This window comes from Castanea sativa, chromosome 4 (assembly GCF_040712315.1).
Source record: "Castanea sativa cultivar Marrone di Chiusa Pesio chromosome 4, ASM4071231v1".
In the NCBI taxonomy this organism is placed as follows: Eukaryota; Viridiplantae; Streptophyta; class Magnoliopsida; order Fagales; family Fagaceae; genus Castanea; species Castanea sativa.
This window is the reverse complement of record NC_134016.1, coordinates 31657201-31683664: the sequence shown is the minus strand read 5'-3', so window position 1 is coordinate 31683664 and position 26464 is coordinate 31657201. Positions and strand designations below refer to the sequence as shown.

Sequence of the window (26464 nt, the reverse complement as noted above, 5' to 3'; positions counted from 1 at the left end):
AAAATGAACAGTACATATTGAACAAACCAAAAGTACTGTAGCTTTTACACTTTTACCCAACAAGTATCACAATATTTTCACAAAACATATATTTTCAGTTGTCGTTGGTCATAGTTTTATATTTTAATAATTTATTTTCACTTTATAAGAAATTAACACTTCAATAATTGTGAAAATATTGTGACATTTGTTGTGTCAGTGTAACAATATATATACGGGTTTTTATAAATATTTAATAGAAAAAAAAAATACAAATGGAAAATTAAAAAAAAATGTTGTAACTAATAAAGTAACTACTTAAACAAACCAAAGTGGCACTGTAGTAACTGTTTAAAACTTTAAAAAAAAAAAAAAAAAAACAAATGTAAACTATAGTGGCATTGCGGCTTTTTATATAGTTAATATATTCACCAAGGTTGTTACTTATCTCTTTTTCCTTTTATAAGTTTATCAGTCTATTACTTTTTCTTTCTCTATTCCCAAAAGTTAGCTTAACAAAATGATAAATGTTCAAGGAAAGTGCATCTGAACAATTTCCTTAAGATAGATGTTCAAGGAAAGTAGGGATGCCTGTTAATAAATAAATCATCACTGAAAAATCATCACGAAAGGCATTTACAATCATATAATAGCATCCACTTGCTCGTTCTCCATCACTCTTTTGATTCTTCCTTAATTCCACTTAAAAATCGATCACGGTGCTTTGCAAGTTTTCACTAACATCTCTCTGCTGCAATCTGCTAGATTTCCCTGTTGTACTGTACACTTCTTTGCTTTTGTATAGGAGGCAGACTCGCAGAGGTAAGTACCAGAAACTTTTCTGTCCTTATGGTAATTCTTGAACATCTTTACACCCCAAGTTTTTTTTGGTTTTTTGAGAAACAATTACACCCCAAGTTGGTTTCACATTTCTGTTACTTTTCTATTTATTTAATATTTGTTATTATTTTGTTATTTAGTTTTTGGTTGTGGGCATGTTGTTCTAGATCTCATCTGGGCATTCACAAAAAGAACATGGAAGGAGAAAAAAGTATAAAGAATACACAAAATACACACAAAAAAAAAAAAAAAAAAAAAAGGCTATATAAAATAAGAAGTGTGAGAATGTAAGTGCAAACTTTTTTTTTTTTTTTTGTTATTATTATTATTCCAAGGAACATAGCCATAAGTGCAAAGCTTAACAATTTAAATATTGGGTAAAATATTATTCTAGTCTCTAAATTTTATCAAATATTTGTTTTTCATCCTAAACTTAGAAAAAGAAAAATCATTTTTTATCTCTAAACTATGAAAATTTCCTCTTTCATCCTAAACTATTGAAAATATTTTACTTTATATCCTTAAACTTTGAAAAATATGTATTTTTAAGGATGAAAAAAAAAGAGATTTTTTTTTTTTTTTAATTTTGGGATGAAAAACTAAATTTTGATAAAGTCTAAGGACCTAAATAGTATTTTATCCAGTTTAGCATGGTTTAAAAATAGGTCAATTTCCTATTGACCTCTTTAACTTGTAATCAACTCAAAATTATCTGGTTCATTATTATTATTATTTTGCTGAATATTTGGTTCATTATTTATGTCTAAATGAGTTTACCCATTTTAACACAAATCAATTTAGCCCATATAAATACATGTCATTTTTGTCCAAAATAAGTTTGAACTTGTAATGGTTATATTGTTGATCCTTCATTGAAACCCTTGAGTTTCTAACTTTTTTTTTTTTTTTTTAATAATCCAATTTAAAGAAAAAACTATCATATCATTTTTTTTATTCATAGATTTTTTTTTTTTTAATTTCTAAATCTTGATTGAGATTCGTTTGGATTGAAATCAAACTTTTAGATTGTATATTTCTTTGTACTTTAATTGATGTTATTATGGAATAAAAATTTTGAGAATTTATTTCTTTATAATCGTTAATAATTGGGTTGGATTTGATCCGATGACCCATGGCCGATGAATCATCCACATGGTTATCTATCAATGGGTTATCTAATAAGTGGATTTAAATTTGGATTTAAATTTAAACTGATCTAAATATAAGTTGTCAAGATCAGTTGTAGAGTAATATATAATGAGTGGTTTTATCCCTATTTGTATTTAAAAACTCCTACAACAATTAGAAAAAAGAAGACCAAGAGAGAAATTGCGAGAACAAAATCGTATATACAATTCCTAAGTGCTCTCTCAAGTAAATCATCTCTTTTTAGGGACACCTTCAAGAGTACCCTGAAATTTAGAGCGCTGGAATCTTGAAATAGACTTTGGTAGCCTCTCCAGTGTCATGAAGGTTCTCTAAGATAATTGTGGAGGAGTTTGTAAAGCAACCAAGAGAAAAATCTGAGAAGTCGGTAATCGATTCTACAAAGGTATGTGAATATATGGCCCATCTAACAAATTCAACATTGGTATGAGAGTTATATATGTTTGTTTTCACTCTTGTATTAATGATAGCATGATCTCTATTACTTTAAAAAAAAAAAAAAAAACCTTATATGCTTGAATTTTCAAATATTTATTTATAGAGGCATGTTATGACATAAATTAAATGATTAAATTGTGATCGTATGAATATGTTTCTACTAAAATAAAAGCTTGCTTTTAAAATTTTGTAGAGATTTACATCATGTAGCGAGAGAAATTCAAAATCTAAGTTTGGAAAGTTGGTGAAAAGCCCAAATATTCTAGGTCAATTTTGACTCACTAAAACTCTTATTTGTCAAAAAAAATTTACATGGATTATAGTACATTTCATAAGATTTAACATGATAGTTTATGGGTTTAATTTGGACTTAAAATAAGTAAATTATGGTATTTTAAATATTAGGGCCAAATTAAAAGAAATTGGGAAAATTAGGACTAAAGGTTGAAGATGGTAAAAAGTGTTCATCAAACCTAGGGGTGGCAAAATTTGACACGACCCGCGAAGCCGACACGACACGACACGAAATTAGCAGGTTATGGGTTGAAGCTTAACGGGTTCGTGTCATATTCGGGTTGACACGACTAACCCGTTTAATAAATGGGTTGGGTTAGTGTTGAACACATAGAACCCGTTTGACCCGTCTGACCCGTTTAATTAAATGATATTTTACCAATATACCCTTCAAACTCTAGGTATATAAACTTATTAGTTGTTGTGATTTATTTTCTTTGACATATTGTGATTGATTATTTGTGATATTGGGATATGTTTTAATTTTGAATAATAATTTGTGATGTCGTTACTCGTTAGTTCTGAATTTTATATTGAAAATATTTATTTGTTTGTTTTTTCATTAATTTTTATTTTTCATTTTGCTAAAATCTGATAAACAGGTCGACACGACTGACCCGTTTAATAAATGGGTCGTGTTAGGGTTGAGGAATCTTGACCCGTTTAATAAACATGTCGGGTTAATGTTGACCTATGTAATCGAATACTCATGACTTGACACGACACGAACCCGACACGCGAACACGAATTGCCACCCCTAATCAAACCCCATTCTCAAGGGTGGAGTGTGGGGTCCACCCTAGTGGCTTAGTTCCAAGGAAAGTACATGGCTTGAATCACAAGAGAAGACCACGTTTGTGGTGGTCCAGCTAGTACGAATGGCTTTTAATTGTGTTTTTGTACTTGTTCACGTACCAATACGACAAATATTAATCATATCAGTCAGTACGGTATGAACACAACCTATTAGCGCAAATTGCCATAAAAATTACACCTAAGTTTCTATAAAGGCTTTAGTGTTACACCCAATATTCCTATTCACATGTTAATAATCATAGGAATTGTAAATGTACTGATGTTTGGATGATAATCATCAACCCTAACTGTTTAAAACTTATCACAAGTTCCTTAGCGTTAAAATGTAAGAAAAATCAAACATAATATATGCAGTGGCCTCCAACCAAGGTTGTTAAAAGTGTTTTGGAGAGGAAATAACAGCTTAATGAAAATATTTTAGTGATGTTTCTTTTAGCCAATAACATTGCTTGATGTGTTAGAGATACCATGCCCAAGCCCATTGTAGCTTGTCCAATTCTATTATACTAGAACTACTATGCTACTTATACAGCAGATCCTAAGTCTACTACATAATTGAAGATATTCCATGGCTAGTATAGGGTTAGTCTACTATTGTAATATAAAAATTCTAAAAGAGCAAATAGTAACTATTGAGGATTTTTACTATGAATATAGACCTTCAAAGAGGGCCGGTGCAGGGACTCAGAGTTAAGAGGACAGCTCTATTTCTGGTTGCATGCAGAACTTTAGCCTCCAGCTCTGCTGCTGCTTAGCTACTAAGAGTTTTTTTTTGTTTTGGTCTTTAAATTTCTGATTCTTTTGTACATAATCCATATTGTAGAGATATTTGCAAACTAGGAAGCTTGAAGCTTCCTTTCCCACTCACTTTTAAGTTTTAACCCCCACCATATGATAGCTGACCATCTCTTTTTTTTTTTCCTTTTTAATCTCACAAAATCACATCTTCTTCTCTTCATCTTCTTTTTTTACCTTTTCCCTTGCCCGTTGCTCTCAAGTTCTTGTTTCTCTCCTCTCTCACACTCCCTCTTATGGCAGCAGCAAGCTCTCCATGGCAGTGGCAACGGCAGTGGCAGTGGCTTCGATTTGGGTTTGGGTTTGATATTGAGTTTGGGTTGATGGGTTTTTTGTTGAAAGTTTGATTTTGGGTTTTAAGTTGTTGAGTTTTCCATTGAAGGTTTGATTTTCCTTTGTTTTTGGTTGATTTTGTGATTGGAATATCATGGGTTGTGATGGCTTGTGGTGGTTGGGCGATGTTGGGTGGATTTGTAGAGATGTTGTTTTCTTTAAATGAAAAGAGATTTGGAGATATGGAGAAAGAAGAGAGTGAAGCAAATTAGGGAAGAGACAGACATAGACAAAGGAGAGAGAGAAAAAGAGAAATTGGTAAAATATTATAGACAAAGCTACAGTAATTGTGTATATTTACACGGTTACGTAGCATTTTTGTATATTTACAAAGGTTTAGAATGATTGATGCTGGTGTTTTCTGTACCATATTGTGTAAATTTCTTCACTTTTTGTATTTTACAATGACTCATGCAATTGCTTATGTTCCTTCTCTGTCTACTTTCGTTATTTTTTTCCATATGTTCTGAATCTTCTAATACACTATAATACGTTATGGGCACCCCTCTCTTCTTTCTTGACAACCTTATCAATAGTGTTATTCTCTACTAACATATTTAACGCTATACAAGACTGCCTTCATCAAATCCAAGCCTTCCAACCATTAGGCGATTAATCAAATAAGCTAAGAGATCAGAAGCTAATGTAAATGAGGCCACAAAAATCAACACCATAAAAGATATCAGGAGTCATAGACCTTCTTCATGTTCCGCCAAAAGGTCCTACTGAAAGAGGAAGAAGCCAAGCCAAAGCCATATGTCCTTAGTCAGATTCTGGTCCTAGTTCAAAACCGTGCACAATGGCTACTTAACGGTAATATATCAAACGGTGACATTTTCATTTAAGACAAACAGCATCGCTTGGTTAAGTAGCACGACATCGTTCTGTTTAGATGAGTTTCATCTCTCGTTGAGACCAACACAACGTCGTACCAAGCTTCCCTCCTCCTCAACTCTGTTTCCTTGATTATCACACTACTAGACATCCATGATTGTGCTGCTGACGTGTTGAACCAATCTAGATAGCTTCAAACTGATCCAGATAGATTTTGTAACAAACTTGATATTTATATAATCTGTTAGGAAAGTTAGTTACAGATTGTTATTGAGATTAGACCCATGTGATCAAATGTAGAACTCTATAAATAGAGCCTTAATGTACATTTTATCATTATGCTTGGAATGCAATAGTTCTTGAGAATTATATTCATTTCATATCTCTGAGTTTTCCATCTCTCTCTCTCTCTCTCTCTCTCTCTCTCTCTCTCTCTCTCTCTCTCTGTGTGTTGAGATTTGAGCTTTTCTCCAAGCTTCCATTTTTCTTTCATGGTATCAGAGCCAATTTCCATGGCTTCCGCTGCATCTACCACAGCTTCCTCATCTAGCACTAGCTCGCCTTCCATATCTCATACTCCATCTTTACAATCTCCATTACTACTTCTCTCAATTATGTCGAACCTGATGTCAATCAAGCTTGATTACACAAATTACATTCCATGGAGGCATCAACTTGTCACCATTCTTGAAGCTTATTCACTATTTGATCATATTGATGGCACTGTGCCTCAACCATGTCAATTTCTCCTTGATAATCAAGGACTTTCCACTGTGAATGTGAATCCTGAGCTTTCAGCTTGGAAAATCAAAGATAAGGCCTTACGTTTTAATTCCACTCTAACACCACAAGTTTTCTCTCTGGTGGTTGGAATCACAAGCTCTCGAGAGGTTTGGAATACTTTAGAGCAAAGGCCTCTACATCAAGAGCCAATATTCTCAATCTGAAGTTGGAATTGCAAAGCCTGAAGAAAGGAAATGACACTGTGAATGTGTTCTTGTAGAATATCAAGATTGAAAGAGACAAGCTTCTTGCAGTAGAAGTTGTTGTTGATAATGAAGAACTTCTCTACAATGTTCTTCAAGGCTTGCCTAAGGAGTTTGCACACTTCTGCTTAGCTATACATACAAGAAGCGATCCAATCACTTATGAGCAACTCTCCATTATGTTGCAAAGTGAAGAACTAGAAATGGCTGAGAATTTTGAGACTATTCCTCAGTCTTTAGCTATGTTTGCTGCTAGTTAAAGGCCAAATGGAAGTAACACTCAGAACAAGGTTCTGGAAGAGGAAGGGGTCAAAATGGCTCCAACAGAGGAAGACGTGGTGGCAGATACAACAACAACAACAGTGGTGGTTCTTCTCATCATAATTACTCTTCACATCAGAATCAAACTAACTCATAGTTTGGAAATCAGTCTTTTAGAACTGATTCTAATCGTCCTGTGTGCCAGATTTGTGGGAAAACTGGTCACCTTGCACTGGATTGCTATCACAGGATGGATTTTGCTTATCAATGCAAAAATCCTCCAACTAAACTTGCAGCTATGGCAATTGCATCTATTGCTGCTATCACCAGTAACCAAGATCCATGGTTAGCTGATTCTAGTACTTCAGACCATCTCACAGCCAACTTGAACAATCTTTCCATTCCATTTCAGTATAAGGGTGCTGAATAAGTCACTGTGGGGAATGGTCAAGCACTTCCAATCAACGATATAGGTAACTCTTCTATCCACACCAAATACCACAAGTTTATTCTTAGAAATGTCTTACATGTTCCTAGGATTGCTATGAATTTGTTGTCTGTGCACAAATTTTACTTACACAAAAATTGTTCTTGCCATTTTGATGCTAATGAGCTCAAAATTCAAGATAGTCCTACGGGGAGACTCCTCTATAAGGGCTTGAGTGAGAATGGTGTCTATCCTATCTACTTAAAGCTTCAATCCAAGCTTCCTTCATTCACTCATCCTCCAATAACTTCTGCACAGTCTGCATCTCAGTTTACCTCTGCACAATATGCTCCACATTCAGCCTTCAACATTAATAGGTCAAATAAATGGTTGCTATGGCACCATAGACTAGGTCATCCTAGTGATAATGTTTTACATGTAGCAATATCAGTTCTTGAACTTTCAGATGTATTCAAGTGTACTTCCTTTGTTCCTTCACAATTTAAGCACTGCCTTAGTGGCAAGATCATTAACTTCTCTTTGTAAGATCAAATTTTCAATCAAAATCACCTCTTGAACTCATTCATTGTGATGTGTGGGGTCTTGCACCTGTTGTTTCTATTAATGACTTCAAATACTATCTTGTTTTTGTTGTTGACTATACCAAATTTGTATGGGTTTATTTACTTAAGCTCAAGTCAGATGTCTTTCATATCTTCAAATTCTTTAAAGCCACAGTAGAAAATCAACTCAATCAAAAAATCAAGAATTTTAGGTCAGATGGTGGTGGGGAGTTTTCATCTAAAGCCTTTGCTGAGTTTTGTTCCTCACAAGGCATCATTCATCAATTTTCTTGTCCACACACACCTCAGTAAAATGGTGTTGCTGAAAGGAAACACAGGCGTATCATTGAGTGCTCCCTTACTGTGTTATCTCTCTCCAAACTTCCCCTTTCTTATTGGTCTTATGCAATTGCAACTGCAACTCACATTATCAATAGACTTCCCACACCTAATCTGCATAATAAATCACCTTGGGAGCTGTAATTTCAATCTGCTCCATGCTTAACTCACCTTAGAGTGTTTGGTTGCATCTGTTTTCCCTTGCTCAGGCCTTATAATGTCCACAAGCTAGAACCACATACTAGCCTTGCATTTTCCTAGGCTATCCTGCCTACCTTAAAGGCTACATCTGCCTTGAGCCATCTTCTTATAGAGGTTATTTATCCAGGCATGTCCTTTTTAATGAAACTGAATTCTTAAGTCCTTTTACTCCATTTGTCCACTGGTTCTCTCAATCTTGCAAATACATCTCAGTTTTCCACTTTTCCTACTTGGCTGTCTTTTCTGCTGCACACCACTCCACATTCTGCAGACACATCACGTCCTATTCCTCAACCTACTTCTTCAGATTCAACCTCAGGTTTTGCACTGCCATTCACTCTTACTTCTACACTACCTATATCACACCCTACTCCTGCACCTCCACTGTCACGGCCTATTGTCCCAGAAGCTTCACTTCATGTAACACCTACTTCAGTTTCACAATTAAGTGCATGTACCACTGTACCTGTTCCCTTAATTCCTGTGTCTTCTCATTCTGAGTCAACACCATCCTCACACACAGTCTTACTTCACCACCTGTCCAGTCTACAGTCATCCCACCTACAAAATCACATCCTATGGTCACAAGGTCAAAAGCAGGTATTTACAAACCTAAGTCTTTAGCTTATAAGCCTTCCCTTATTGACTACACCCTCACTGAGCCACCCACATTCAAGATTGCTACCTAATTTCTTTAATGGTGTTTTGCCATGGATGAGGAATTTGAGGCATTATAGAGGCCAAGTACTTGGTCATTGGTTCCATCATCACCTTCTCAAAATGTTGTTGGCTACAAGTGGGTGTTTAAACTTAAACACAATTGTGATGGCCCTATAAGCAAATACAAAGCAAGACTTGTTGCTATAGGATTTCATTGGCAATATCATGTGGACTTTGAAGAGACTTTTAGTCCTTTCATCAAGCCACCTACTGTGAGGATAATCCTATCTTTGGCAGTTCAATTTAATTGGCCTTTGAGGTAACTTGATGTTAGGAATGCCATTCTCCATGGCCTACTTAAAGAGGAGGTCCATATGCTTCAGCCTCCCGGCTACATTGATCCTATTCATCCAACTTATGTTTGTAAACTTCATAATTCACTTTACGGTCTCAAACAGGCTCCTCAAGCCTGGTTTGAGAGATTCTCCACTCAACTTCTGCACCTGGGTTTTCAAGCTTCAATTGCAGATTCTTCACTTTTCATTCTCAAACAAGTCAAGCTATTGGTGTATCTACTTGTCTGTGTGGGTGACATTGTTCTTACTGGCAACAACTCTTGCTTTCTCAATTTCTTTATCAAGCAACTCAGTGAGGCTTTTGAACTTAAAGATCTTGGAGATCTTCACTACTTTCTGGGACTTCAGATCACAAGAACTGCCAAGGGTCTCTTCTTGTCAAGCATAACATGCTTACCTCTAAACCTGCAAAAACTCCTTATGCTTCACACCTGAGACTTGTCCCTGATAAAGGTTCTTTCCTAGCAGATCCATATCTCTATCGTAGCTTAGTGGGTTCACTTTATCACTTGACACTTTCTCAACCTGAACTCGGCTTTGCTGTGCATCAAGTTTGTTAGTTCATGTCTAAACCCACTGATGTTCACTTAATTGCTGCTAAATGTATACTCAGGTATCTCAATGGTAATATGGACTATGACATCTTCCTTCAACCAGGTCTCTATCACTTTCAACCCTTTCTGACTCAGATTGGGCTGGTGATCCATATGATAGACATCCCATTACAAGCTATCTAGTTTATTTGGGGTATAGTCCTATTACCTGGAGTGCCAAAAAGTTGCTGACAGTCTCTCGGTCTTCAACAGAATTTGAATATCGAGCTCTTGCCTCTACTGCTATAGAACTTTGTTGGCTTCAACAATTATTGAAAGATTTGGGCATTTTTCTTTCTAATCCACCCAAACTCTAGTGTGATAATGTGTCTGTCTTGGCTATTGCTTCTAATCCAGTGTTTCATGCTAGAACGAAGCACATTGAAGTTGACTACCACTTCATTCGAGATTGAGTTCTTGGTAGGGATCTTCAAATTAAATACATTGCCATTGATGATCAATTGGCAAATGTATTCACTAAAAGTCTTTCCATTGCTCGTTTCCTATTTTTGAGAGCCAAAATCATGCTGCCTATCTCCCCCATGATTTTGAGGGGGGATGAAAGAGGAAGAAGCCAAACCAAAGCCATCTGTCCTTAGTCAGATTCTGGTCCTGGTTCAAAACTGTGCATAATGACTACTTAACGGTAATATATCAAACGGTGCTATATTCATTTAAAGACAAACGACATCATTTGGTTAAGTAGCACAATGTCGTTCTGTATAGATAAGTTTCATGTTTGCTGCTGAGTCCAACACGACGTCGTTCCAAGCTTCCCTCCTCCTCAACTCTGTTTCCTTGATTATTACACTACCAGACCTCCATGGTTGTGCTGCTGACATGTTGAACCAATCTAGATAGCTTCAAACTGATTCAGATATTTGTAACAAACTTGATATTTATATAATCTGTTAGGAAAGTTAGTTACGGATTGTTATTGAGATTAGACCCTCGTGATCAAATGTAGAACTCTATAAATAGAACCTTAATGTACATTTTATCATTATGCTTGGAATGCAATAGTTCTAGAGAGTTCTATTCATTTCAGTTCTCTAATTTTTCCATTTTTCTCTCTTGCTCTTTCTCTCTGTTGAGATTTGAGCTTTTGAGCTCGTGGGAAGGCCAAAAAGCTTAAGCTTGACTTAGTTTGTCCTGATTAATTAGTCAAGTCAAACTCAAGCATAATATCAAGCTTAAAGTCGAGCTCAGGACAAGCTTTTGAACTTGAGATCCAACAAAATTTCATTATCAAATGCTTAAATCTTCAAAAATTAAGTAAACAAAAATAAGAAATAGCATAACATACTCATTTTCTCATGCTTCTAGTCTCACCTATGATTAGCCATTGTTCAAATTACAACTTACATAATTAAATCCGTCCATTCATCCTTCCTTGTCTATAGCTTTAGCAATTGTTTATAATACAATTTTTACATCCACGCTAGATGGTAAAGAACTAGAAAAAGACTTTAGTGTGACTATTGTGAATGAGAAATGACTAACATGTTTCACAACTTTACAATAGATGGTGAATGAGGAAGGGTCATACGTGGCCTGCTTAAATTTTTTATTTTTTATTTTTAAATGTAACAAAAGTCTAAAGTGGTGCTTGATCAGTTTATAGGAAAGGGAAAAAATTAAGGTAATGGGAAGTATTCTCATGTGGATCATGTCATTATTAAGATATGTGTAATAAGTTTATTTAGTAAACACACACCAAGCCTATAAATGAGTTTATGCTTGACTTATTTTGTATCGAGCCATATAGCTTATGAGCTTGTTCATGAAAAAAAAATTTTGCTTGGACTTGGTTTGTTTATTAAACAAGCCTAAAACTAAGGTTCAAGCTTAGCTTATTTATAAATAAACAAACATGAACAAGCTTTTTATCGAGCTAGACTCGAGTTGTTGATGAATGGTTTGGTTTATTTACAGCCCTAGCACGAACACCTTCTTGATCACATATGCCACATGTGTGTCCCCTCCTGCATACACTTTCACAAGCCATTTTCTCCAGCTTTGGCACGCATCTTGCTCTCTACTAGACACACATCAAGGAATTCCTATTGCCATGCAATGGTGGAATCAAGATTTAATTTGAAGGCATTGTTCATACGTTGTGTTGTTACACACACTGTGTTCTTATAAACTGAAAACATGATTTTAAGTAACATTTTCAATTTTAAAAACATAAATGTGTGTAATACACTATGTACAAGAATTTACCTTTTTTTTTTAGGGTGAACAGTAAAACTTTATTAAGATAAACCGGCTAAATCAGCCTGAAGTACATGAAAAATTTGTGGTATATCAATAGCTTATCTCGCCAGACTATGAGCAACAACAATACCTTCTCTCTTAGTGTGAGTCTAAAGTAATTGAGTAAAACCTAGAGATAGTTCCTTCAGATCATCAACCAACAACCCAAAGGATGCCAAAGAAATATTCTCATCAGCCAGAGCCTTTATTAATACCAAAGAATCACCTTCAAGAACAGCTCGTGAGACTCCAATTTCCTTTGCAAATGAAAGGGCTTTTGCTGTAGCCAGTGCTTCAACTTCCTCTACTCCGTATGCCTAAGGTAGGATCTGTGAACATGAAGCAATTACCTGGCCTGAGCTGTTTCTTACAACCACTCTGATACCTGCCTTGTTATCGCTTGCAAACACCGCCTCATCAAAATTAATCTTCTCTAAATCCCGAGGGGGAGGCACCCACCTAGTTCTGTTTCCGCTTTGACAAGGTATGGATTGAGCATGCTGTGGTGATGGAGCTGTCTGACATGCTCGAAATTCCTGCAGCAAATCCTTCAACAGCTGCTCAACACGGTGAAGGGCTGGTGGCGTCTGCTGGAGTCAAGTTTTGTTCCTTTGTGACCAGATAAGCCATGCTGTAACTGCAAATAGCTGAGGGTTATTGTCTTGCTGAAAAATCCGAGACAGCAGCTCCTTAAAACCTACTTTGAATCTGCCACAGCTCCATGTTCGTCCAAACAGTGTCCAGTTCACGGCATGACCACGATGCGGGCAATGGAGATTCGGGTGCAGCATGACAGCGATCACAGGTCGGGTCAGAGATGATAGTTCTACGAACCAAATTTTCCTTGGTTGGCATCGCATTTCAACAGGCACGCCACATCAAATTTTTATATTTTTTGAGGGATGCCAAGCGACCATATTTTCCTCCATAGCTGCGGTTCATTATTTGCCTGGTCTGAGGGGCTGTCTTGGTCGGACTTTTCTTTGAGAAAGTGATATCCCGACTTACAGTTATACTTGCCATCATTCGAAAATGGCCAAAATCAGAGCATCCTCGACAGCAGCCCTTGCTAGTGGAATCTTTTTTTATAATTTTAGCCTCCTCATGTGCAATAAGTCCATCAATGGCATCCTTATTCCACTGTCTTGTTGATGAATTGATCAAAGAAGCTACCATCTGATTTTCCCAAGACTCAACCGTGTAGAACACAGCCAGTGGAGAGTGTTTTCTAGGTAGCCAATGGTGCTGCCAAATGTTAATAGACTCCCCATTGCCCACTCGCCACCTAGCTCCTTGTAAAACAACCCTTCCTTTGAGGATACTCCTCCAAGCATATGAGCCCATCCTTGAATCAATTGCTTCCACGATAGTTTTATTTGGAAAAAACCTTGCTCTGAACACCTTGTAAAAAAGAGATGTTTTGTCGTGAATTAAGCGCCAAGCTTGTTTTGCCAAAAGAGAGTCACTATTCACGGCTAGAACTTTAAATCCCATTCCACCAACCAGCTTTGATTTCATCATTTCATCCCATCAAAGCCAATGAATTTTTCTTCAATCACCTCATTGTCCCCACCAAAAGTTTTTTATAAGAATCTCAATATCATTGCACAAACCCAATGGGATCTTAAAGCAGCCCATAGTGTATGTGGGGATTGCTTGAATGATGGACTTGATCAAAACCGCCCTTCCTACTTGTGAGAGTAGCTTCCCTTCCCAACCTTGTAATTTTTGCCACACCCTTTCTTTAATATAATTGAAACTTTCTTTTTTTCCTTTCCCAACAAAGGATGGGATCCCCAAATATTTCTCATAATGCATAATCTCCGGAACCCCTAAAGACAACTTTATATTTTTTCTAGTATCTGCAGTAACAGATTTGCTAAAGAAAAGGGTTGTTTTGCTTTTGTTCACGTTTTGACTCAATGCCTCTTCATAAGTTTCCAAGATACTTAAACTTTTATTGCACTCATCCCCTGTTGCCCTACGAAAAAGAAGACTATCATCTGTGAATAACAGATGTGTTAGTTTTGGACCTCTTCTAGAAAGAGAGAAGCCATGAATATCACCATTCACTTCCACTGTTTTAATTAACCCATTCAACCCTTCAATACAACGCAAGAACAAAAAGGGAGATAATGGGCCACCCTGACGAATCCCTTTGGAAGTGTGAATCAGGCCACAAGGTTCTCCATTAATCAAAACTGAGTTAGTGACAGTCTTCACACAAATCATAATTAATTTGATCCATCTTTCAAAAAAACCCATCTTCCTCATTAGGTCCTTTAGAAAAGACCAACCCACCCTATCATATGCCTTACTCATGTCCAACTTGAGTGCCATAAAACCATAGTTTCCAGAATTATACTTTTGCAAGCAATGTAGTGTCTCAAATGCTACAAGAATATCATCTGAAATCAACCTATCTTTGGTAAATGCTAATTGGTGCTCAGTGACAATAGTGGGGAGAATTTTCTTGAGGCGGTTAGCTAGCACTTTTGAAAATATTTTGTACAAGACATTACATAGGCTTTTAGGGCGAAACTGATGTGCATACTTAGGTTTATTAGTCTTAGGAATAAGGATAATAAAGGTGTGATTCAAAGGGGAAAGTAATATACATGTATTTAGCCAAGACAAAATGGAGGATATGACATCTCGATCAATAGTACACCAAAAGTGTTGATAAAGAAGAAGTGACATACCATCTGGTCCAGGTGCTTTAAGGGGTTCCATTTGTTGCAAAGCAACAGCAACTTCACATTCCATAAATTCTCGGCATAGGGAGACATTCATCTCATTAGTGATTAAATGAGGCACATGGTCCAAAACAGCACCTAAACCATTCGGCCTAGAGGATGAGAAAACGTCTTGGTAGTATTTTATCAAAACAGCAGAAACCTCTAGATTGGACTCTCCAAATGGCTTGATCATCTCTGATTCCCCCAATTAAATTTTTTCGATATCGTTTAGTAGCACGACTATGGAAATATTTTGTGTTTCCGTCCCCTTGGCTTGCCCATAATAACTGTGGGCATTGAGCCCACATCCTTGCTTCCTTATCCTATAGAAGATTGATTTCCTTTTTCAAGAAACGTATTTGCTGATTTTCCCCACTGATAATGGCTTCATTTTTGGCCTTTTGCAGCTACTCCTTCATTTTCTTTAGCTCTTGTCTCACGTTTCCAAAAACATTCTTATTCCACCACGTTAAATCCCTACCACACCTACTCATCTTTTCTAAAGCCGCCCGCCCCAGATCTGAATCATCCGTTGAGTTCCATACCAATTGAACAACCTCTTCACAGTTAGAATTTGACAGCCACATCTCTTCAAACCAGAACAATTTTTTGTATAACAAAGGATCCAATCTCGAGAGATTAATAAGAAGAGGGCAATGATTGGACAAGTCACACTGCAAGTGATGGACCATTGATCCTAGAAATTTCAAAAACCAACTGTTTGTGGCCAAACCCTTATCAAGCTGTTCCCAAATGGAATTCCCATTCTCATAATGTCTACACCAAGTGTATTTTGGATCAATATAACCCAAATGCATAAAGCCACATTTGTCAATGACTTCCCTGAATGATTGCATTTGATTGTGGCGTCTGATAGCTCCTCCAACCTTTTCATCTTGTTTAGTTATCTCGTTAAAATCACCAACACAAAACCATGGGATCTCTAGAAAAGAATTTACCCTTAAGCAATGCAAAGTACAAACATGCACATGTGCACACGACTAGGGGCCCAATGTGAATAATAAAAAATCATTTGTGTGAATACTTAACAATATTTTAATGTAAGACAAATCATTAAAAAAATAGCATTTTTTTTAAAAAAATTCAAATAAAAGGATTTATATGTTAAGAGGTTTTGTTTACACACAAATAAGCTATCTTGTGATCCCCAACTATGTAAATATTGTCCGCTTTAGGAGTCATACTACTCACAATTTTGTTCTCCCCCAAAACACATAGCAGTGGAAGAAAAAGTCTCTACACATTGAATGGAGGTCGCTCCTTATAAGCTCATCCCACGTGCTTTCCAAATTGATGTGGGACTCCAGGATTGTCTCTCTCACTAGTCCTTTACAATCTACCCCTTTACGGGTACATCATCCTTGTGTGTAGGGCCCACACTTCTAGCTGGGGCATGACTCTAATACCATCTGTAACGAACCTATCCCAACTATGTAAATATTGTTTGCTTTGGGGTCCATACTCCTCGCGGTTTTGTTCTCCCCCAAAGCACACAGTAGTAGGGGGGAAAAGGACTCTACACATTAAAGGGAGATCACTCCTTAAGTACAAGCACAACTCGTGTGAATTATCATATTTTAGTTAATACTTGTAAAATGATCAAATTGTATCATTTCAAAAACTAATTGATTTGAAATTAAATGGTAACATCTTAAGTCAAATTAATCATGCCTTAAATCAAATATTTTTAAGCCTTAAAAGATTCAAGGTGCTTAATGTTGAATCAAGGCAACCTAAGTCTAATAAAGGGAAGACACGCATCAATTAATGAAGTTTCCACTTCAATTAATAATCCCTTCTCAGACTTAAACATTCATTGGGTATACACTTGCCACACACTTGAGTTGTCCTTACCATGCTTATACCATGTTGTCTTCCATAACTATGCCTTGATTCTTTGAGTTCAATGCTATGAATTAAAGTTTTCTCCCTAACTCCTTGTATGCGCGTCCACATGTTTATATGCTTGCGTTCTTGCATGTCTTTGATTCTGTTATCATATGTCTTTTCCACTTTCCATATTTGTCTCAGATGACTTGTAGACTGTACCTAAGTCTAGATACAAACGCACACTTTTTGAGCTTTTAGGATAAACATACCTTCTGTCCAAATTAAGCAAAGATATATGAAGGCCAACTATGGTTGAGCTGACTTGGGGTGTCTAACCTCTTTCCATTCTATATCCTAACTCCAGACCTTGTATGGTAGGAAGACCTTCATGGAGTCGCATTTTGGTTCCTAGACCTATAACCAGGTGGCGACTCCATTTGCCTCTTTTTAAGAGGCATTGCGTACTCTCAGGCTCACACCGACTTTGAGTCTAAAACCGCTTTCAGTGAGATTAGGTATTGTGTACCCCGCCTTCATGAAAAGAAACCAACATGCCGATATGTCATCTAAAGGAGGTACAAATAACAGAACTTACATAAGCACATCCCATGTGCTTTCCCCAATGATGTGAGACTTCAGGACTGCTTCTCCCACTAGTCCTTTACAATCCAACCCCTTATGGTTACATGCGTCCTTGCGTGTGGGGCCCACACTTTTGGTTGGGGCATGACTCTGATACCATCTGTAATGACCCAATCCAAACTACGTAATATTGCTTACTTTGAGGCTCATACTCCTCGTGGTTTTATTCTCCCCTAAAACACATAGTAGTGGGGAGAAAATGTTTCTACACATTGAAGGGAGTTCACTTCTTAAGTACAAGTACAACTCGTGTGAAATGATCAAATTATAACATTTCAGAAGCTAAACTATAACATATATGTACCTAAAACTTCAAAGTTTAATGTACAATAAAATTTTGTTTTATGCATATAGGTTTTGGAGCTTTAATAGACATTGACAAAATAGGAAATATATTATTTTTCTTATTTAAATATGAGGTTTTACATGAAAAATATTCATATATTAGTGTGATATATATATATATATATATATATATATATATATATATATCAACAAAAAAGAAAGAAAGAAAATGGTAATATTAACAAACAAAAACATCCACATATCTTTTGTGTGTTCAATCTATCTATCTCTCAATAATAATAAATATGTTAAAATTACTACCGCACACCTTTGGTGTGATGGTCACTCCACAAGTATAAGTGTTTGTGGGGTGTGGAAGGCAAGAGTCGGGGTTTAAGTCTCTAGGAAGGAGCTTCACACACATATACATTTAGATTTGGTTAGAGTAGAATTTTTATCTTGTATAAAAATAAATAAATAAATATGCTAAAATTCAAATTACACGGTATATGTTTAGGTTAATTTTCGTTTTCAACATTTATTTATTTATTGTCAATTTTCCTTAAAGTTTACATTCATTGTAATTGAGTCCTTCCATTTAAAATCCATTATTTAACCACCAAAATAATTCTTGTCTAATTTTTTTTTAATAAAAAACCACTAAAAAAAATTGGCGAAATTTCAAAACTCACCCTCTAAGTTTCACTGTTTTTTATTTTAGTCCTTTTAGTTTGTTTTCTTTCATTTCAGTTCTTTAAGTTTCAAAACAACCTAATTCAAACTTCTGTTATCTTGCCATCCACTATTGCCGTTAAATTACCAAAACTACATTATTTTGTTGTCAATTAAAATTCTTTTTTTGTTATTTATTTTCTAAAAATCGTTAATTAAAAAAAAGTCCAGAAATTAAAAAAAAAAATTGCCATACGGTCTAAACACCTCAAAGAAGAGAACCAGGTTTGTCTATCAAAAGGTCTGGGTTCCCCAGTTGGATCTGTTATTGTTGGTTCCAATAGCTATAATTATCGGCAAGCTACTGATAAAAATTATGCAGTTAGGAAAATCGTCACAGACTTCTGTTTCTACCTTTTAGGCTAAAATACTAGGGAAAACCTTAGGTGGTGGGATGAGACAGATTGGAATTCTTTATGGCGCTGCTGTATATAGCGGTGTAAGAGAATGTTGGAAAGCTAAAATTTTAGCAGATAGGTATACTGGTGTATTTGATCATATGGCATTCATTATCTTTGATGGGAAGACCAACTATTGCAATCTCAAACTTCTTTTTCATTCAATTTTCCCTACCATGCAATCTCAAATTTGGCTTATTTATAAACAAACAAATATAAGTAGACCTGAGTTTTTTATCGAGTTAGACCTGATTTTTTTATGAATGGTTTGGTTCATTTACAACCCTAACACTAGCACCTTCTTGATTACATATGCTACATGTGCGTCTCCTTCTGCATACACTTTCACAAGCCATTTTCTCCAGCTCTCTAATAGACACACGTCAAGGAATTCCTATCATCATGCAATGGTGGAATCAAGATTTAATTTCAAGGCATTGTTTATTTCATACATTGTGTTGTTACATCCACGCTATGTATTCTTATAAACTAAAAACATGATTTTAAGTGACAATTTCAATTTTAAAAACACAAGTGTGTGTAACACACTATGCACAAGAGTTTTGGTAAGAGCATGATTATGATACCATCTGTAATAACTCCATCCTAACTATGTAAATATTTTTTGCTTTGGGGCTCATACTTTTTGTAGTTTTATTCTCCCCCAAAGCACAAAGTAGTAGAGGGAAAATGTCTAGATACATTGAAAGGAGATCACTTCTTAAGTACAAGTACAATTCGTGTGAATTATGATATTTTAGTTAATACTCGTAAAATGATCAAATTGTAACATTTCAAAAACTAAGCTATAACATGTATGTGCCTAAAACTTTAAAGTTTTATGTAAAATAAAATTTTGTTTTGTGCATATAGGTTTTGGAGCTTTAATAGACATTGACAAAATAGGAAATGTTTTATTTTTCTTATTTAATTGAGGTTTTACATAAAATATTTATATATTAGTGTGATATATATACCAACAACAAAAAAAATAAAGAAAATCGTAATATTAACCCAAAAAAAAAAAATCCGCATTCCTTTGATGTGTCCAATGTAGCAATCTTTCAATAATAATAAATATGCTAAAATTCAAATTACACAGTATATGTTTAGGTTAATTTTCGTTTTTCAACATTTATTTATTTATTGTCAATTTTCCACAAAGTTTACATCATTGTAATTTAGTCCTTCTGTTTAAAATCATTATTTAACCACTAAAATATTTTTTTTAAAATATATAAATAACTGCTAAAATTTATATTAAGAAAAAAAAAAAATCTGAAGATCACTGTGAACCACCACACCCAATACTACATCCAGCCCCTCAAAATTAACTACCCAACTCCTATTCAACCATCAAAATTACCATTGTTTTGGACACTTAGCGCCGTTTGTTAATGTTTTTCTAGTAACGTAGTTTTTATTTTTTGAAAATACGTGTAGCTGAAAAAATGTGTGAAAATACGTATAATATTTTTTAAACTCTGAAAACTGTTATTTAAACAATAGTAACAAACCGGCCTTAAAGTTAATAGACATATTGTTGAGGGATCCTAACTAAAAGTTCACGTTGACAACAGTTCAAATGGGGATTTTTTTTTTTTTCTAAATAACCAAATCTCTTAAACAATTTCATTAGTTAGCAAGATTTCGAAACTATTTAAGAATCTAACAAATCGAGTCCCTTGGACTCGATTTTGCTCTTTGAAATTGAGTGAAGAGTGGTCAAGTTCCAGTTTGAAATTGAGTGTTTCACACTCGAGTTCCATGACAACAACAAACCAAGCTGAAGAAACCCAGAAGAACAAAACCTAGAAACAGAAACTGAAGAAGTAGACGAAGAAGGCGAAACCGAAGAAGAAACACAAACCAGCGGTTCCAGGAGGCGACGAAGCTCTGCGAAGTTTTTCTCTGATTCATTGTTTTTCTTGTCATCTTTCGATCCAACATTGGCTCTCAAGGAAATCGAGTTGTTTAGAGTCGAGTTCCATGGAAATCGAGTTGTTGAGACTCGATTTTCGTGTCTCTGTGCTCGATTTATTAGATTGCTAAATAGTTTCGAAACCTTGCTAACTAATAAAATTGTTTGAGGGATTTAGTTATTTTGAAAAGAAAAAAAAATCCTTTAAATGGTAAACTTTGAGCAATAACATCTCAATTTTTTCAGTCATTTTTAGTATAAAGTACTTACTTTTTTTTTTCTTTTTCTTTTTTATACTAATATTTATCCAAAACACACGGGTCAATTTATCTATTTTATTACCTATTCTATTTAAATAATAATATTTATTTAATTTGTTATTATTATTTTATCCTTGTCCATTGTCCTTTTCTTTTGTACTTGTCTCATTTCTCAGATCCTTTGATCTGATCCTTCTCAGTCTCAGCTCTCCACTCTCTTCAAAAGTTTCCACCCTCTTCTTATTTTTCCTCTTCCTCTCACGATCCGATTACCTTTCCACCACAACCATCTTCTTCTTCTTCTTCTTTCTCTCACGGTCAGATCACCTCTCCACTACAAGAACCAATCTCCACCACAAGCACCACAAGCATCAAAACCCACAAGCACCGATCTACACCGCTAGCACCGATCTGTATGTTTCGGTGAATCAAGTTCACAACAATGCTATCTCTCTCTCTCTGTTGGTTTGTCCGCGTGGGTGTGTTTGTGTAACTCTGTGTTGATTTGTCTGTTTGGATGTGTTTGCGCGGGTGTGTTTGTGGGTATCTTGTTCCTATTATACAAGGTCTGGTGTGGATGTAAGCTTGAGCTGTTAATTGTATTTTGTTTTAAGTAACATTTGAATTTTGAGATTGTCCAGCATGAGTTACAGAAAACTTTTTTGGAACTAATATTTTAAAGATTCTCTTGTTGAACTAAACTTCTTCATTCTTCTTAACATACAAATTTCATCTTTATTAGATATGATTTACTATTCAATTCATAAACTCATGTTTTGTATATAGATTTTAAATACAAAAAACTTGAAATTACATACTGTAATGAAACAATTAATGATTTTTAATCATCTTGAAATCTTTTAAGCATGAAGGGGTATAAAGAGTAATTCTAACCTAAATCCAATTATAAATTTGTCAAAATACTCATCTAATAGAAATTTACTAAGTAGTGTAACATTATCAAAAGTTACACCCAATTTAATTGTAAAAAAGTTTGTATCTCATTTTCCTATTTCTAATCATTAGTACATGTTGGGTTACTTTAAATATTGCTGCAATAAATGCTCAAGAATTACAAATATTATATGCATCCATCAAACTAGTTTAATACGAACTCCGTGTGCATGGTAACTGGTAAGTGGTAACATTTGAATGATTAATTTTGAAATAATTTGACAATTGAATGCTCGTGGGTGTTGAAAAATTAGTCAAAATCGATCAGTTTGTGAAGCAACTTTTTTAATAGAAACTCTAAATGCACATAGCACAGCATCAACTTACTTATCACATGGTATATTGGATTAAAGGACATCATTCTAAAAAGTTGGGTGATGATAATCATTGTGCTAAAACTTTCTTATAATTTCACTTCAGTCTGATCATCAGTATGAACTTCATTTTTTTGAAAGTACACTGCTACTTTGATTTTTTCTTTTTTCTTTTTCTTACAGATAATACAAAAGAAGAAAGCAAAGAAATGGAAATAGCAATGGAATCTATCAAACCAATTATACAAAAAATTGAAGAAAACTTGCTGGAGCAAATCGGACAACAGATTGGCTATCTGATTCACCTAAATAGCAACGTCAAGAATCTCAAAGATCAATTTCAGAAGCTGGCTGACAAGAGAAATGAGGTGCAGTTAGAAATTGGTGAAGCTGAAAGGAACGGAGAGGTAACGGTACCTGGGGTTAAGAGCTGGGTACAGAAGGTAGACAACATCAGTGAAGGTCTGCAGAGATTCCTTGAAGAAGATGTCAAAGCGAATATGATGTGCTTGGATGGATGGTGTCCCAATCTGAAGTCACGTTATTCCTTGAGTAGGAAAGCTAAGAAGAAAACTCTAGAAATTGATGGGCTTCTAAAGGATGGACAATTTGCTAGAATGTCCTATCGTCCTCCTCCACAAGGAATAGGATCTTCAGGTTTTAAGGCTTTTGAATCAAGAATATCAATTGTGAAAGAAGTTTTAAAGGCTCTAAGGGACAACAATATCAACATGATTGCCATATGCGGTATGGGCGGGATTGGAAAAACAACAATGGCAAAAGAGGTAGCGAAAATAGCAAAAGATGATAAGTTATTTGATGAAGTTGTGATGGCAGTGGTGTCCCAAAATCAAGACAATAGAAAGATTCAAGGTGAAATTGCAGATATGCTAGATCTGAAACTTGAAGAGTATTCATCACTTGCAAGAGCGGAACGGTTAAAAAATAGAATAACCAATGGTAAGAGTGTACTTGTAATATTGGATGATATTTGGGATGCACTTGATTTAGAGGCTGTAGGAATTCCTTATGGAGGTCAACATAATAGATGCAAAATCTTGTTGACATCACGAAGTGAAGATGCCTGCAATCAGATGAAATCTCAAGAGATTTTTAAAATCGAAGTCTTATCTGGAGAAGAAGCATGGAATCTTTTCAGAGAGATGGCAGGTAATTGTGCTGATACTCCCAATCTACGTCCAATAGCGAAAGAGGTTGCAAAGGAATGTGGAGGTCTACCTGTTGCTCTTGTGACAGTTGGAAGAGCGCTAGAAAACAAAAGTGAGTTTGAGTGGAGTGCTGCACTTCAACAACTTAAAAAGTCAATCCCAAAAAATATTCTCGGTCTAGATTCTAAGGTCTATTCCAGCATAGAGCTGAGTTACGATTACTTAAAAAGTGATGAAGCCAAGTCATGCTTTTTGCTATGCTGTCTATTTCCAGAAGATTATGATATTCCTATTGAATATATAGTCAGATATGGAGTGGGACAAAGTTTGTTGGCAAAGATTGATAGTGTGGGAGAAGCAAGAAATAGAGTCCATGCAATTGTTAAGAATCTTAAAAGATCATATCTATTGTTGGATAGTGAGAGAGAAGAATCTGTCAAAATGCATGATGTTGTCCGCGATGTTGCAATATCAATTGCAGAAAATCATGGTTTTTTGGTACAATGTAATAATGAAATGAAAGAATGGCCAGAGGAAGAGACATACGAGCACTCTGCAATTTCGCTTGCATCTGAAAAACTGGAAGGCATCCTGATGGCTTGGTGTGTTCGAAACTTGAGCTTTTGCAACTACTATGTAGCGCAAATACTTTGCAAATGCTCCCAGCCAATCTATTTAAAGGGATGACCAGATTGAAGGTTTTGTCTTTGATAGGTATGTCATTTCCATCACTACCAGACTCAATCCATGTCCTTCAAAATCTTCGGGCCCTGCATTTAAATCATTGTAAGTTAAGAGATGTGTCAGCAATTGGAGCACTAAGGAAACTAGAAATTCTTAGCTTTTTGGATTCTGACATCAAAGAGTTGCCCAGAGAAATGGGAAATCTTGGTCATTTAAAGGTGTTAGATCTGTCAGAATGCTTTTCTCTGAAGCGAATTCCACCTGGTCTCCTATCGGGTTTATCTCACCTTGAAGAGTTGTACATGTTGGGAGTCAGTGTGGATTGGGAACCTATGGAAGACAACAAAGAGGGAGCAAATGCAAGCCTTGCTGAACTGATGTCTTTGTCCAACCATTTGATAGCTTTAAAAATTGATATACCAAATATTGAGGTCTTGCCAAAACACATTCCCTTTGAAAATCAAATGATAAAATTTCAGATATCTGTAGGTGAGAGAATGTATGAAAATTTGGCAGAAACAGATTCTTATTTATTTAAAAATGGATTGGCACTTGGAAGATGTGATATTGCAAAGCGTCGGACGCTTCTTCAACTGTTAGCAAAATGTGAAATTTTGTATTTGGAAGAAATAAAAGATTTAAAAAACATTGCGTATGAGTTAGACAAAGAAGGTTTTCAATGCTTGAAGGTTCTAAAAGTTTGTGAAAGTGTTAATGTAGAATATGTAATCGATGCCACGTTGCATCGGACTCCACATTTTGCCTTCCCTGTCCTGGAGTTTCTATACTTGACTAATTTGTATAATTTAAAAGAGATATATCATTGCCAATTCCCAGAGAGATCCTTGACCGATGCAAAGCTTGGTTGTTTTGGCAACCTAAGATCAATTCGGCTAAATTTTTGCCAATGGTTGAAAAATGTTTTTCCATTGTCCATAGCGAGAGGTTTGGTTCGACTCCAAGAGTTAAACATAGTTAACCATGATTACATGAAAGAAATATTCCCAAAGGAAGGAGAAGATGAGAAGGCACTTGATAAGATCATGTTTCCGCAATTAATACTTCTACGCCTAGAGCACCTACCAAGACTCATTGGATTTTGTACAGGCGTGGGTCCCGTTCAGCCTGTCCAATCATCCTTGAATCAGGAGGTATGTATGTACCACTCAAAGCTGGTTGTTTTATGTTTTTGAAATTGATTTATTGATTTTAACAATTCAAGCTCTATTTGGTTTGACTTTGATGCTTCTTACATGAAAACTTGAAAATTGTTGATTATATATCATAATAATTTAATGGATTCATCGGGTTGGAAGCAGTGAAACTGATAAATTGACCACTTCTGAAAAGGCTGAGGTGACTGATGACATTCAGCAACATACTACTCGCCCAGACTTTCTTGAATCAACACCCCTTATCTCTCATAAACTCTTTTCATCTACAGCCATCTTGTGGCCACCAAATTTAGAAGAACTTTGCTTGAATGACAACGATTCAATTGAAGTGCTGTTTGATCTTGAAGGACTAAAGGTCGACAATGACCGCCAGGGAATCACAATACTTTCTGAATTGAAATATTTACGAGTAGATGAGTCATATAAGTTGGCGTACATGTGGAAGAATGTTCCACGAGGAATTCAGGGCTTTCAAAACCTAACATCAATTTCAGTATATTGCTGTAACCACCTAATTTATTTAATCCCACTTTCTGTTGCAAAACTACTTGTGAAACTTAAAAGAATTTGCCTATCTTGCTGTGATGTGATCAAAAACATTGTTCAAAGAGATGGAGAAGAAGAGGCAGCAGATATCATCATTTTCCCTAAACTTAGTTCCTTGTCTCTATTTCAGTTGCCAAATCTCGTGAGTTTCTGTATTGAAGCTTATTCTTTTGAATGGTCATCCATTAAGTATATTTCTTTACGGTCTTGTGGCAAATTGAAAACAATTGGTTCAGAAACTCAGAGACCAAGAAAGTTGAAGAAAATCAAAGAGGAATTGGATTCAAGACCTCATGAGCCTGGACTTGGGTCCCTTGGTTTTCTTGGGCGATGCCTTGAGTGCGTACCACGTAGCAAAAATTATGGTCCAATGGCTGTGTCAGACCAAGGCACCACCAATAAATCCCAAAGAAGATTTTCTGCGAAGAAAGAGGTACGTAGAAGTTCTATGATTTATGCACTTTTCTCAATGGATCATGGTCACTGACTCTCATATAGATATCCAATAAAATCAATTGTTGGCCATAACTTTAACGCATTCAACATAATGAGATAAAAATAAAATAAAAAAGACATTCACAGATCTGTTTATACCATCTTTTTTTCTAAAAAAATGCAAATAATAATTGAAAAGAAATTATTATTTTGCATGTT

The 26464-nt window shown here is 35.5% G+C and overlaps 1 protein-coding gene and 1 pseudogene across 1 annotated transcript; one reads left to right on the top strand and one right to left on the bottom strand.

Moving 5' to 3' along the window:
• The first annotated feature begins 473 nt into the window (after positions 1-473).
• LOC142632712 (putative disease resistance protein At4g27220) lies at positions 474-26297 on the top strand (annotated as a pseudogene).
• Positions 15287-17130, bottom strand: LOC142632713 (uncharacterized). The gene is made up of 2 exons (XM_075807070.1): positions 17067-17130; positions 15287-15822 (listed from the first exon to the last, which is right to left on the bottom strand). Exons 1-2 carry the CDS (start codon positions 17128-17130, stop codon positions 15287-15289), a joined length of 600 nt encoding a protein of 199 aa, XP_075663185.1.
• Positions 26298-26464: the final 167 nt, after the last annotated feature.